This window comes from Amia ocellicauda, chromosome 13 (assembly GCF_036373705.1).
Source record: "Amia ocellicauda isolate fAmiCal2 chromosome 13, fAmiCal2.hap1, whole genome shotgun sequence".
Classification (NCBI taxonomy): Eukaryota; Metazoa; Chordata; class Actinopteri; order Amiiformes; family Amiidae; genus Amia; species Amia ocellicauda.
In genome coordinates, this window is record NC_089862.1 from 32,500,345 (window position 1) to 32,516,021 (window position 15,677).

The window sequence follows — 15,677 nt, forward strand, 5'->3', positions numbered from 1 at the left end:
CAGGCAAATTTGGTAGATTTTCTTTTAATAGTGTGTTTTTTTCCTTCAAATATATTTATTTATATAACTTTATATGTATACAGCCTATGTGTGCATTTCTGAAAAGACTCCTCGTTTCAGTTACTTTGCACCATTCTATTGATGAATTAATAAACAGAGATCATGAATGTAATGGGATTTGCTTGGCGGCTGTTTCACTGCACTGGAAAACAGTGGTCGACTGTATCTCACTTTCCGAGATGCACAGCAGGTGCTGCCTGTGAGAGGATTCGTGAAATACAGTTACAGAAATATGCTGAAGGCACACAAAATAATAATCTGAGTTATGTTGATGTTTAAAAGCCTCTGGAGTTTTGCAGATCTGTAGTTTACAGAAGTCAACCATCCGGCATAATTCATGCAGATTATTTTTTGTAATATAACATCCCCTTGCAGATGAGCAGAAGATAAAAAGGAAAATTCTTCTGCGTTGACCATGAGGAATTTTCCCAGATATGTCTTTTTCACAGTTGTGCCTATTAATCTGGACAACTAAAGCTGTGCGAGTCCGCCGAGTCGGGCTTGTGTTACAGAATTCAAAGGCACTCGTCTGGTTTTCTTCAGTATACAATGATGTATCTATTTGAACTGATCGAATTCATTTAATTGTCAGTCAGGCTTATGCTAATAATGAAAATGTAGATATGTGATCTTAATTGTTGCATAGAATTACACACACCTGAAAGAAATTCAAGAGGCATGTCTATTTTTCCTCCTAATTGTGTATGTAGGTATTGTACAGGACTGTAAACTCTATAAAGCACCTGAAACAAGTGACGGCACTTTTTTTTATTTTACTCTGCAGTGTCTCTGTCACTCTGAATCTCAGTGGGTCCCCAAAACCATTAGGAAGGATCCACACAAACATTCCTCTGACACTATTACAGTTTCAGTGCAGCTTTGATTTCTTCCCGACCTATCAATGTCTCGGGAGGTCCACGGGAGCTGTGACGAAAGAGTGAGTGAGTCATGGAAACGGCACTTTCATTTCAGACCCTCACGTCATTGTGGGACAAGTGTGCACTGCCGTTTTATCTTCGCACCTGTGGGATGCGCCTGTGCTTATGATTTACTGAAACAATCATAGCTTTGTTTAATCTGTGCTGTAGAGAAAGCAATGTAGGAGACAGAAACATGACTGAATCTGCATAATGACATAGCATGACAGAGTGTTAGGGTATATTGTCAAAAGTGCAGAGTTGAGAACAAGGGCAGTGATGTTCAGACTGTACAATGCACTAGTTAGAGCTCATCTGGATACTGTGGACAGTTCTGGGCTCCACACTTCAAGAAAGATATCGCTGCTCTAGAGGCAGTTCAGAGGAGAGCAACCAGACTTATTCCAGGTCTGAAGGGAACGTCCTACTGAGAGACTGAGGACCTGAACCTTCTCACCCTGGAACAGAGGAGACTGCGTGGGGACTTGATTCAAGTCTTCAAAATCATGAAAGGCATCGACCACATCAAACCAGAGGAGCTTTTCCAGATCAGCAGGGACACACGCACCCGGGGACACAAATGGAAATTGGGCTTCAAGGCATTCAAGACAGAAAACAGGAGACACTTCTTCACACAGAGAGGCGTCACAAACTGGAATGAACGAAACGAGCTCGATTGGACACTTTCTCATGTCCTTATGTTCTTTTGCATAGTTTTAACATTTTCTTTTGTTTTTCCCCTTAAGGGCCTTTAGCTCATTTCCTGCAGTGAAGTTGATGTCTTATATAAGCGCCGTTATTACCATTCTGCATTTGAAGATTGCATATCAAAGCCGATTAGATTAAGACCAACCCAATCTGCTTGCAACGACAACAAGAACAAAGAAAACACAATCCCTGAAATTGGCAGGTACAAAACTGAGTGTTTTCAGACTAATTAAGAATATATTGCAGCGCTCGCTCGCTCGCTGTCTGAGAGGTGTTTGAAGAGACGCAGGGCGGGGGAGGGGAGCGGAAAGAGGGGATAGAAGTTTGTACATGTAGCCAACTTACATATTAAATATTGAACTTAATTTCCAATATAATTAGACGTGTATTAATATACGAGAGTACTGGTGATATTATGCACCCCCTCGTTCCTTGTGGTCATATCAGAAGTCTTCTTGGAGACCGTTCAGTTTCAGTGAGATTTAGTGAAGTTAATTATCAATGCCTCGGATATCTGCTGTCTATCGATGTATAAGAGGGATAATTAGAGTCACAGGTAACTGATTTCTGTGACATCACTCCGGCTATAATGTAGAGAGAGAGAGAGAGAGAGAGAGAGAGAGAGAGAGAGAGAGAGTTAATGACTGTGACATTCCAGATCAATTAGCGGATTGTGTAAATTATAAGGAATGGTTCAGATGGTTCAGGTCAGAGTTATTGCACCTATTGCTGTAAGGGCTAATAAGTATTCAAGACATTATTATTGCAGTTGATTGTACAAGTAGTCTGAGAGAGAAACCTTTTAACCAAGATCGCTTTATTCCCTCTTAAAGCCCAGTTCGATTAGCCGGGAAAGAATTCTGTTCATGTTTACTGCAAATTATAAAAGGTTTTAAAACTTGAATCACAAAGACTAATTAGTCTAATTACAGGGCATTTACAGTCAACTTCAAAAAGGATAATAATATAGAAATATTCCCACCAGTGTTCTTCTATGGGTCTTTAACATCTATGTTTAAGTAGTTAAATTAACAATACATAGCCCTGTTTATAGACCTAATGAATCACTGAAAAATGTATTCTTTCAGCTACATCTCTATGAGGTGCCATACAAGACGTTGATTTCGATATCCTTCACACACGTCCGCTGTTTTCATCAGTGCTCATCAAGCCCAGACCTCTCTGACAGAGTTTGCAAGGTGGTTCTCATAGTTTTAATATTAATTGGCGTGATTCAGTATCGGAGTGCATTGTGCGTCTACTGTTTGAGTTTTTCTTTTTCCTCGGTGGTTTGGAGAGCTTGAATGCAGTCGGTGTCTCTCTGATTGAGAGGTGGTGATCCTGAATAGAGTTCAATCTCTGAAGAGTCTGTATGGATTTGTAAAGAAAGTCTGCAGCAGCCAAAGGGATGGCAATGATTTCTGTTGTCGTGCATCATTCATTTGCTGGATGCGTATGGAGAGCGGCCTCCTGAAGAGGAGGAGAGAAGAGGGTCCTGAGGAATTTATCAATATATTGCAATACTAAAACATTTCTGCACAAATATTTGGAAAAACGTGTTTAAATATATGAATGTATATGATAACATTTAAAAATCTATAACCTAGATGTTAACTTGTGCCTTCACATATTTTAAAATCGATTTCTTTACATTTTTAAAGTGCATTTCAATAAATGTTGTTTTCATTATGAAATATGCTTTAAGGATATGTTTGTTTTTGTATCCATATGGACATGTTCTTGACTCATCGAACATGATCAGTATTAACTTTTGCATGAAAGGGACACTTATTAATCTAATTAACACTCAATAAAAACTGAAAGAGAGAGAGAGAACAAATGAGAGGAAAGTGTTGCACATTTTACCACACAGCTCTTAAGAACAGCTGACCTTTTTAAGACTTATCGTGTTGGGTTGCGGAGGGGCTGTCAGGATTTCTGTTTTAATTGCGTTTGTGTGAGACAGAGGCGCCGCCACCGAGTGTGATGTCACATCTGGGTTGCCCTTGATTCACTGTCGGAGAGAACTGGCACCAGAACTGGGCTCGATACCGTATTAAAGGTTGTAATTCGGATAATAATAGTATCCCAGACTTCACAGGATATTTTAAGTGCTTTACTTCACACTCCCACAACTCCCTGGTAATTTACTAGTAAACATGTTCTTGCTATATAGTTCATATCGATCTTTTGTCATATCATATATACAGCAGTGTTTCTCAGCCCTGGTCCTGGAGGAGCCCCTACCCTGCTGGTTTCCGTTCCAACCGAGCTCTCAATTACTTAATTGAACCTTAATTGAACTCGCAGTTTCCTAAATCAGAGCCTTTATTTTAAACAGTAGGGGGTTTAAGTTAAGTATAGAATTGTATAAAGAACTTTATTAAAGAAACAACTCTTTTAAAACACAATTTAAAAAGTCAACTCTAAACAGATTGCTAATTCAGTTAAGGTTCAATTAAGTAATTGAGAGCTCTGTTGGAACGGTTGGCCTAGGAGTGGGAGCCCCTGATATTCAGCATTTGCAACCGTTGTCACACACAGATCGAGGAATTGGGGATAGTGAGAGGTCAGTGCCCACTTTCTTTGTGTAGTTCTCTTACGCCAGTTCCTGAGCACTGTAGCACGTCCCAGTAATTACTGTACAGAGCTTTTTGTGTTATTGTCAATATATTTACAAAGAGGCTGTTCAAAGGTAAACGGATTTCGCGGATTAACATGTTAAATTAGGTAGACTATATAATTCCTTAGCCACTTCTTAGTGTGTTCTTGTGGGAGGATGGCAATTCAAAAGTGAGAAACCCATGGCAACATCTTTGTGCCGTACTGACTTCAGACTCGAACAGCTGTAATGCACTATGTGCTCGTCTCTTTAGCTTCATATGAAACTAGCTATTTATGTTTATTATCACATCTTGTAAATCACCACTTAAATAAGCCTCGTGATATTAAATGAGTTTCTTCAGTCATAGTGATCTGTATTTGAATCGATCAGCATGTTCTAGAGGCAAAAAGTACTTAATTGCAGCTCATGATGGTGGTGAGATATATATAATTCATATATCATTGCTTTGACACCAGACAACAAAACAGTTTTTACAGTAGGCTATATCTTGTGCTGTTGTGGCTGAGGTGTCCAACACTGGACTGTGATGGACTGATCGATCATTCAGAGATCGCCTCCGATGTCAAATGTGATTGGAGGAACAATCATTCAATTAGCCGGCTAGAACGGGCATCACCCAAGAAAAATGTGGCAGAACAATACAATGGTGCTGTTCTCAGTCTGGGCCAAGTGATACGGACTCCTGCATGTCCTCATTAGCAGAGCTGTGGACAGAGCAGTGCCTGAACTTCTGCCTCCGCACTGATCACTATCTCCAGCTCACTTCGTGTGACGGGTCTGAAGAAAACCACTCAGAACTCCAGCACCACCCCTGGACACCCCGGTCCTCAGATCTCAGTCCCACTGATGTCTTCAAGGATACGGAGGTCAGACTAAGGATGTAAGGGTGGCATGTCAGCCTTAGTGGAGGAGACTGTGAGCTCTGTGGATGTTTCATTACTTACTGTACACTACAGGCCAAACGAGCTTGGAGGGGAAAAAATTAAATGTATATATTTAACGAGAGCAACTGAACGAGAGCACGGAATTCAGCTCCTCTTCCCTCTGATCCCTGGGCTACCGTTATCTTTCTATCGCCGAACTGATATCTGACTGCCCTTTGAAACACACGGCAGGCAAGCTGCCTCATGAGTGTAATTGCAGTCCCGCTTTATCTTCAGAAAGCTGTACAAGTGGGGACGGTGTGTGCCTCACCTGATAAATCAACTTAGCATCCTTGAATTTCAATCGCCTGGGTTTCCCGCTGCGCACACGCGTGTTGTCCGAGTTCTCTCTGGGCTCCGAGAGAGTCGCTGTCTCACCGGTTCTGTTCCTCGCGGTTTATTCTGCAGTTTGGTTTGGACGCCGGGATCGTGCTGGAATCGAATCACCGGCTCGGACAGCAGAGGCTTTAATGGATGATTGCCTTCGTAACGCCATGTTTATGCTTTCAAGATGGTTTTACTCTAGAGAATACGGTATTTGTTCTCTTGCTTTTGAGCCGTGTTAAATGACATGAACGTCTTTGCGGTGCATTGTGGAAACTGAAAATGTGACTCTGAAATGCGTTGTTTAACACCCACTCACCCACCCCTATGTAATTGACATGAGTAGTTTCAATTGTGACAAATTAAGTACCTTATTTCTCTCTCTGCAATATCCAATTCATGCAAAAGTCAGGTTTCCTCTGTGGTATATTAAACACGTCCTTGCTAATGAGTGATATATCCTTCAGCGATTCTGCACAGTGTTCTCTCAGACGCACTTATGGGAGTGAAATGCACAATGTGGCCACAGTGGAAATCATGACTCATCATATCCTAGCGTGGCCACTTGTTGCTTTTCCCCGGGCCTCTGCCGCTCCTCGCGACTTTAAATAACTTAACGAGAGAGACGTGACAGCTCAGAGGTTTGGCTCTTGACTCAGTTCTCTTACAGAATAGTGTGTTGGTGTTACAAGTGGGATATAGCTCTCTTATGCTGAGACATTACAAAACAAAAGTGAGGTGAAGTCCTTGTTATGCCGACTCAGTTTACTTATTAAACTTAAAGGTAATTAATATTGTGCTGAATTATAAGTGATTATAGGGTGGCTTGCATCCCCCACCGGATGAACAGAGAGGAATTCTTGTAATTACTCCTGGGGGTGATGAATCGCTGGCAGAGCACACTAGTTTATGTATTTTTTAGTTACATCCTTTAAACTAAATTCAATAAACATCAATCACTTTAAAAACCAAGATAAAAGTTAAGCACCCACTTTCTTTTCTTTTTCCTCCATGTCAGGCATCGCTTGTCATTGCTACATATTAGTGTGTCTTTAGCTTCATTCGTTTTCATACCGGGTACTAATTGTGTAGACAGATTGTGTTGCGTTGCATTGGCATTAAAGCGGGAGATGGTTTCTCTCAGTCGTACTACAATCTAGCACCCACGGAGTGATTTTTGTCCAAGCAGAAAATGATTACCTTCAACCTTTGTAAATGTCTCTGGTCCTTTGTGTGCAAACTTATCAGGTTCGAAGAAAATTAACTGCCTTCTGATGAAGACAACATGAATGAATTACAACTGAGAACAAATACTTTTAATTAATGATGCGAGTGCCTGTGTTTCCTTTTAAGTAAATAGATTTGATTAATTGAGCAATTGAGCATGTGAAGTAATTCTGTACTGCAGTTAGTCACCCAGAAATACTGCAGAGTGGCATGGAAAAACCTGGTGTGAACCTCGTACAATATTATTGAGCGATATTATGAAGACAAAATTAACACAACGAGCTACCAGACTAAAATCCACTCGTTGTTTTGGTGCAAGAGCTCAATGGTTTGAAAAATGAATGTGTGACACTCCTGCCAGTGAACTGGAGTGTGAGCGTGTTGTGTTTTAACCCCCTGGTGGTTGTTGTGCTGAATTTTAATGCCTGAACCCCTTTGAATGCGTTTGCCTGCTGCTAGTCCCGTCTCCCGAGTGACTCCGCAGCTCCGCCGTGTTGCCCCGCATGCGTTGCACTTGCTTCTGCGACAGTGGCATTAACCCAGACTCCCCATGTATCTTCTAGGTTTCATCTTCTCCCAGGGCAGCTCCACACGCAGCATTAAAGAGCGGCTTATGAAGCTCTTTTCGTGCTCGGCTGCCAAAAAGGCATCGTCCGATGACCAAAGCAAGTTATTTTCTTTTCTCTAGCATGCATTTGTTTTTTTACTAGAGCAGTCGAGCTCAATCGTATGACTCAAACCATCAGATCAGTTGCTGTGCTCGCCCCACTGGGCTAAATTATGATCGCTCTCCACAACCCACAGGTAGGCAGAACTTTAAAGACTGGTCTCTGGTGTGCTCCAGCCGGATTTGACCTAAAGCCTCTACGACAACAAAAGATTCTTTCTGTTGAACTTTCCTGTTGGAGAAAGAAATAGTTTTTTCCAAGCGAGAAAATGGGCAGCTTCACTTCAGTTAACACTATATTCTCCCAGATTAAAAGTTCAGTTCAGTATGAAATGCTTACAAATAAAATCTATTGATCTTCTCGACCAGTCCTCTACAGAACTGACTGAATTATTGTGATTCTGCTGTACTGAGTTAAAACCGAGCAGAGAAAGAAGGGACAAAAGTAGGGGTTGAGGCTCAGAGTTTCCGTTTTCACAGCCACTAAAGCAGGAGTATATTTACCCGCAGGTAGATGTATTAGTCTTACCATGGGAATGATTAAAATTTTAAGCAGGGCACAAAATCTGACCGCTATATAAATAAAAAGCATCTTCAGATACTTGATAAATGAAGAGATAAAGCTGACAATTTGTGATGTCACTTGAAAAATATCCAAGGGGTGAAATTCAGTTCAATATCTCAATTTCCATCATGTCTTTGAGTGGCAATTAAAACATATTAAACGGGGAACACAGCCATTTTGAAAGTTAAATCACGGAACCTGGAAACCCTCTGTGTTTTGAAATACATAATTTATATGATGTGTTGTAGTTAATCTGTACAGATAGTGGATTTACAATAATAACTATTTTAAAGTAAAATAGTGCCTCAGACATTTACAGACAGCTGCATAAACCTGTTCACAGTGCCTCAGGATTTCCCCCGGGGCATTATTTAAACACGGATATAAAAAAAAGAGTGGGGAAAAAAACATTTCGGCTCATAACTGGAGGCGTCGATTGCTCCGATGGCGGCGGTGACTCAGCAGTATCGGATAAATAAACATCCATTCTGAGCTGTGCTTTTACCTGGCAAATTAGTGTGCGGCCCCCGGCTACATTATAGCCTCTGACTGATGCCCGAGTCGGTCCTGGTGCCCGGAGGACCCGCGTAACGATCCGGCTCTTTAGTCCCGTCAGTGACAGCGAGTCTGTTGGAGGGATCACAGGGGCCCCACCGTGAAATCAATCATCATTCACCTGCACGAGGTAATTACAGCTGGATGGCACCAGTCAGACGCACAGTTAATGACGAAGTTAATTAACGACCTCTGCTGCTCTGATTTAAGACTGAGGTGAGAGGAGTCGGTACCCTGAATCTTGATTGTGAAAATGGTTGTTTATGATGTTACTCTCTGCTTTCTCTTTGTGTGTTTCATTGTAATGTACACAAAATGAGCTCTTTATTGATGACAAGCTCGTTGTCAATTAACTTTTGAGTGTTTGTCCACAGCTCCTGGAACCATTTCAATGTGATCAATTAAGCAGGTGATTTGTGAAATGACTATGTAGAGATTTGGTATAAGGGCAATTCCAGCATTATGGATGTTGCCTTTTTTAAGGGCTCATTTAAATAATGGACTAAATGTGATTGATAGTGTGTTTTTTGTTCAAATCTCAAGGTTCAAAGTTTCACTATTCCTTCTTTATCACCCAAAGAAAGTTGTGTTATGGATGTGAGAGAAATGGACAAGCATTGTTGGGGTCACTTACATGTTATCAAAAATCTGTGATTTGTGGAACTTACAATAGAAACATTTAATGCCATTTAATAAGGACAACTTGGCAGCTTCCCAAAATCATATTAAGTAATACCTCAGATTTTTTATATTTAAGTGCAGCGTTATGGATGTGATGCTGTCTGAACTGTATTGTTAAAATGTATTGAAATCTTTATTAAAAAACACTTTAATAAAGCTCATTAATTACCTCAGAACCTGTCAGTGTCAGTAAGAGATAAAGGTATTGTTGATGTTTTTTCAAATTAAAAACAAAAAACATTCTGAATCGTAAGGACTCTGGAGCTGCTTTTCTGTTACTCAATGGGAAAATTCAGAAAATCATGAAAAATGTACATGTTCTGCATGTTCGATGGCCCCATCACCCTATTGTATTCGAGTGAGCGGAGTGCTCCACTGTAGCCACATGGCAGTCCCTCGAATAAAATAATCACGTAAAATAATAGCGACGGTTCTGTGTAATTAAATGAACGTTTTATGACTACAAACTGATGGTTCTTTTAGAAAAATAGGGTGATGGGACATCGAATGTGCATAAAATGTTGTTTTTAAAGATTTTTGTGACTTTTCTGAATTTTTCCATTGACTTCCAGCAAAGCAGCTCCAGAGTCGGCACCCGCGTGACGTCACTGATGATTTCTCGATCTCTGAATTCTGGTACACAGAATGAGCTGGACATGATCAACTCAATCCACATAATGTTTCTACGTATAGAATAAACTGAGAAATTATGGATTTTCGGTGGAGTTCCCCTTTAAGATCGCGTGTATTTTAAGTTTTAAGGAACGTGTTTGGGTGATCTTAAAGCAAATATTCAACAACATTTCAAATTATGCCTTAACCCCCCTATTAAAAGGAACTGGCAGGATTTTCTGGTGTGATATAATACATCAATCAATCAATCACATTTATTTGTATAGCACATTTAAAAACAACACATGTTGACCAAAGTGCTTTACACTAACACAATTTAAAATAGTCACAATATAAAACAAGACATAACAGAAAATCTAAGAATAATTATAGGCAACAGAATAAAAAAAAGAGTCTTCAGCTGTGACATAAAAGACTCAATACTGTCACATGATCTAATATGAATCGCAGACTATTCCAAAGTCGAGTGGCTGCAACAGAAAAGGCACGATCCCCTTTGGTTTCAAACAGGATTTAGGGACACTTTAAAGCATACTCTGTGAAGATCTTAAAAGTCTAGCGGTTTGATGTTGATGTAAAAGATATAAAATATAATCTGGTGCCAGTCCATGTAAACCCTTAAAACCATTAAAAGTACCTTAAATTGAACTCTGTATTTAACTGGAAGCCAATGCAAAGAAGCTAAAATTGGATAAATACTTGTGTACTTCCTGGTGCCTGTCAGAAGTCTAGCCGCTGCATTTTGCACTAGCTGTAAACGTGATAATAGAGTATTTGATATCCCCAAATATAAAGAATTACAATAGTCCAGTCTAGATTAAATAAACGCATGAATAACAATCTCCAGATCTTTGAATGAAAGCAGATGTTGAAAAAAGCTACCTTTTACCACAGAATTAATGTGCTTATATCAGTGTGATATAGTATATCATGAAAGCATGAAAATGTACATTGTGAGACATTATTTGCAATCTCATCTCATCAAGCTTAGAATTACTTTAGGACATTATTGTCACATCCATAACGCCCGTCACATCCATAATGCTAATTCGGGCAATTTTTATTAATAAGCGGTAAACTTTGATCTCATAACATAAGTTTAATAAAGTTATCTTTGCCCAGAAAAAAATTGTACTATACAAATTTTTGAAAACCTTTACCAAGAAAATGTTATGGATGTGACATTTGCATTATTTATAAACACCATTATTTTAAACTGCTGTAACATTGTTTCCTTTTAGCAGCACAGTTTAGTATGATCATCTTTCTATTACATACCCATCGAGTTCAAATTGGGCATATTTACAAAACTTTACATAAGTTATCCCGCAATTGAAACCCAAAAATGTATGAAAATTAGACTTCTGTAAATGTGTTTTGTTTTTCTAATGTTATTTTAAAAGGCTGTAATGTAAACAAAAAGCACAAAGTGAACCAAAATAATACAGCATGCACAAATATACTGCTTTTAGTAAAAACTGAGAGATATTATTTGGATATTTTTTCATGGCCAGGCTCACTTTATCGTGGAATTGCCTATAAAGAAAATGAACTACCCTTTTCAGCCCCCGATAACTAGAATTCCTTTAATTGAACAAGTGAATTGCTTAATTGATCAATGATTTCCATGAGCAATTTAGAGTGATTGACTGGTCTGTTCAAAGTATGCTAGCCTGCCACTGCCAGATCAAAAAGGAAAGACAATCCATACATCAGTCAGTCATTCGGTTTATATTATGCAGAACACATTTTCATGGTTAGATGCATCTCAGCACACTTTAGTCTCATTTTCCTTTGAACCTTATATAAATACACATTATGCAGCCTTTATTGCTCGTCTTTATTAAGGGTGCCAGTGAGTTTGGAGGTGACAGTATGGATGGATGGAAACGAATGAAAATATGTATTCATGCGTCTTTTCCTGCAACCAAATCTCCGAGACATCCGCGTCGTTTAGATTAAGTTGACAGGACAACATCAGTGCAGGAACCAGAGCGGTGAAATTGTGCTCGTGTTGAATCATCATTTTAGTCCAAAGGCTAATAACGCGAGCTTGGATTGCAGTTCGTTTTGAAACGGCTTCTTCCTTTTAGTGCATTAAATAATAATTAGATTACACTTCGGAGCCGTGCTTGAAATCCAGCTTCTGTCCGATCCCTGGGCCTTTCTCATGCTAATTATTTCGGCTGGTTTCTAGCATGAGAAGCGCAGTCGCATCTCACCGTGGTCTGTAGCCTATTACGGTGACGATGGGCTTTTAAACCTGAGCTCCAGTGCTCCACTTCAGCACTTCATTTCCTAATATTCTCATTTAAAATGTATTTTCAGATGTGCTTGTTTGCCAGAGAATTGTATTAGGCTCAAAGCCAGCTAAAAGCAATAACACCCAAGCTGGAACACAAAACAGATGCGAAGTAGGATGTGAAGTGGGTCTTCAACACAGTGAAAATGTTACATGTATAAACTAGCTAAAGAATAATTTGTTTTCTTTTACATTCATGCCAAAGTTCAATCCTGTGAACTCTTAACTGAAGGACGACCCTGCTGACATATCTGTGCCGTTGTTAACTAATGCCTTTAGGTATCCAGTCCAAGGGCTCAGTTTGTAAAAACACGCATTCAAAAGCGAATCGCCCACTGACTGAAGCATTTGAAATCCGTGAATTAGCTGGTGATCAAAGGCAAAGAGTCGGGGAACGCCTGGGAGCGAAGTGAACTCGGGGGCAGCAGAGACATTGCAGATTACCTGCCCAAGAGGAAGAGGTTACCATCTTTACAAACCCCGTCAATAAGTCTGCGCGGGGTAATCTGCGTGTTTAAAGCGGGGTTAGATGTTACAGCAGACAGGGAGCACAAGCCTGTCTTTCACTGCTCTCTCTTTCCACTGCTGTCCTGCAGAAGGAAGGTGAATACTGTTTCTTTTGCTGGTTAGGTTTGTGGAAAGAGAACAGAACCACCACAAAGAGATGGGGAAGGAAACGCAAACCCAAACAAGTTGCTGGAAACAAATACTAACCTCCTGAGACAGGGGGAAGGTGACCTATTTTAAAACCCGTAAGAGAAAACGTACTGATCTGCGTTTTGGAATTAATATATTAGTATGTGTGTGTGTGTGTAAATATATATATTTTGCATCAATATATCTCATGCAGAAAAGAACATTGTGACAAGAATATAATGTTCTCCCCAGATCTCTGCCAGGCCTGTTTGTGTTCTGCCTAAAACAGGTGTGTAGTGAGCGTGTCAGTGAGCGAGTGAAGCGCAGTTTGTCCCCGGGCGAGAACTTCTAATACACTTTTGTGGAAGTTCAAAATAAATGACCATCCCAATGCTACAACCAGATCCTAAGAATTATCTGGAAAGTCGTACATAAATCAGAAGATATAAATCAGCTTCACACATCAAAATAAACCCAGCGTGTGATGGAGAGATGATGGGTTCAGACAGCTGAAAAAGGTTTTCAACGATCCTTAATGTGCAATGTGTTTAATCCACAAGAAGTGTCAGGAAATAAGTGTATTTGTTATTGTGTCTGCTGTTACTTTAACATCCTCGTGTTCGTTCTGTGCTCTTCCAGTTAAACCAGTTTAAAGCTCATTTCCCAGCAGGATTCACCCCCTTTATCAATCGCTTAACATCCAAGTTCTTCACCTCAGCCTTTCTAGTTTTCTCCCTTTTTTGCTTCTGAAACTCTCTGAAACGCGAGAGATCTGAGAAGCTTCAGGGCAGACCGAGAAACATCCTTTGATGCCCATACCTTGAAGGTGGCCCTTTGTACTGGTTGTGTTTCTGGGCTGTGTTCGGTACCGCTGTTACTCTTCTCACGCCGCCCCACTTTGTTTCACAGACAGCGTCGAAGATGAGCTGGAACTGGCCACCGTCCGCCATCGTCCCGAGGGGCTGGAGCAGCTGGAGGCACAGACCAAATTCACAAAGAAGGAGCTGCAGATTCTCTACCGGGGATTTAAGAACGTGAGTGCGCCTTCAGTCACAGGGTGGGGGTTGAGATGCCTTGTTTCGTTTGCAGATGAGTGTTCGTCACAGTTCCAAGTAGTCTTATCCAGTTTATCCGGCACACAGGAACTACGGGAGGGGGCAAAGACCTAATTATGACTTGCAAGATCTGTGATTTCAGATGATGTGTGCGTTTATTTATCCACTGGGCCACCGAGCAGAAACAGTTTAAAGCGAGATCCTCTGTTCCCTTCTCCCTGCCCGTTCAGCACACAAAGCCACCGCAAGTTCACACAGCCTGTCTGGCGGCTCCCGTCACCGGCGCGCATCGTTAGCCATTGATTTTGCAATGATGGTGTATCTAACGGCTATCAACTGGCCCTTGCGCGGCCACATCGCACAAACCTCCGTCCAGTCTGCATCAATTAAAACTGCCCCGCCTGTCGTTGGGAGATTACACTTCGTTACTGGGTTTCTGCGTCCGGGCAGCACAATCTAAACTTGCCAGGGGAAACAATATGAGGACACAATCGCTGGACACAGAATGTATGGGTTCTCTTCTAACCCGTGGAGCGTTACAGTGACTGCGTATTAACAAACAATTTCCCAGGCGCGTCATACCCGGCCTCCCAGCTGAGCTTCTGACGGATAGTTTTCTGTTTTTTAAGTCTTACTTCCCGATTATCATTGGGAAGTGGCCTGAAATAACCCTACTAAACGTCTATCACCTCATGACTCAACTCTTAAGTCTATAATGAAGATGGATGTCGTTATTAAAGAGAGAGTCGTGTAGAATTAAACATCATTCTGTTCTAATTAACTGCTGAGGCTGTCTTTGCAGGTTCCCCATGGCCTTCCTATTGATTTTTTCTTTTCAACCTCTTTGATGCTACACATCAGGTTCAATTTGGGACAGCTGATCACAATATCCCGCTTTATCTACTTTCCCTTTGCTTGCTTTATTTAAAAACGGAGAGATTAATGTGATGGAGGGAAATCTAAAGGCCAGGACAACAATGTATTAATTCTCTGAACTTTTAGGGTATCCGTCTCATGCTACAGTTTCCTGTGTTCTTACCAAAATAGAAGCAGGTACCTCTTCCAGACTAAGGTCTTCTAATGAACTGAGCTGGTTTTTGCTGAGCTGTTTTGCTGAGCGCACCTTTTTGAAGTTGTGCCAGTTTTCTGAACAACCTGAATAACGTGATATAAAACTTATACGCTATTCCCCAGGAACGTTATCAATCAAAGCTGGCCTTCCTTACTTCTGAAAATCCCTGGTGAAAGCAAGTATACCTTCTAAATAAGTTTGAGAGCTTAGAAAAGACTCTTGACTCCATAATCCAAAGAGCAGAGTGCATGTAGAGATCGCTGAGCCCCCCCCTAATGTGTCTGAGACCCCCGAAAAACCTTGTCTTGTGGAGAGAGAGAAACAACGCGGAGGGAGACCGAATGGAGTACGGAACAGCCCAGACTCGCAGCGAGTGTCGGTTTTGTTTCATGTTTGTTTCGTTTTGCTGGTGCCGTATTTCCAGAATATAGTTTTGCATTGACCAGAAAGGGCTTCTGTTGGACTAATGGACTCTTCCTTCAGGCAATTATAGGGACAGCGATCGCAATTAAAGCAGACACATTTGCTTAAAGTGAGAAAAGAGGACCATTTTAAAGCGAATTCTGAGCAACCTGTTCTCTCTGGGCTTTGAAAGGCGTCTCTGTGTCTGAGGAATCAGCTGCTCAGTCATTAACTTAATTAACTGTCCATATCCGTGTCTCCATGTTTGATTGTATCGCCCCCCTCCTTCCACAGATGTGTAGGCAGTTCAGTCTGCTCTGTATC

The 15,677-nt window shown here is 40.8% G+C and overlaps 1 protein-coding gene across 3 annotated transcripts in view; it reads left to right on the plus strand.

Annotated features, from left to right (window-relative positions):
- Positions 1-15,677, plus strand: part of LOC136766817 (Kv channel-interacting protein 4) — a 237,829-nt gene that overhangs the window by 208,282 nt on the left and 13,870 nt on the right. For all 3 annotated transcript variants that reach the window (XM_066720641.1, XM_066720639.1, XM_066720640.1), the window contains one exon: positions 13,734-13,858. In XM_066720641.1, the coding sequence (XP_066576738.1) occupies positions 13,734-13,858 (125 nt within the window). The remainder of the gene's footprint in view (positions 1-13,733; positions 13,859-15,677) is intronic.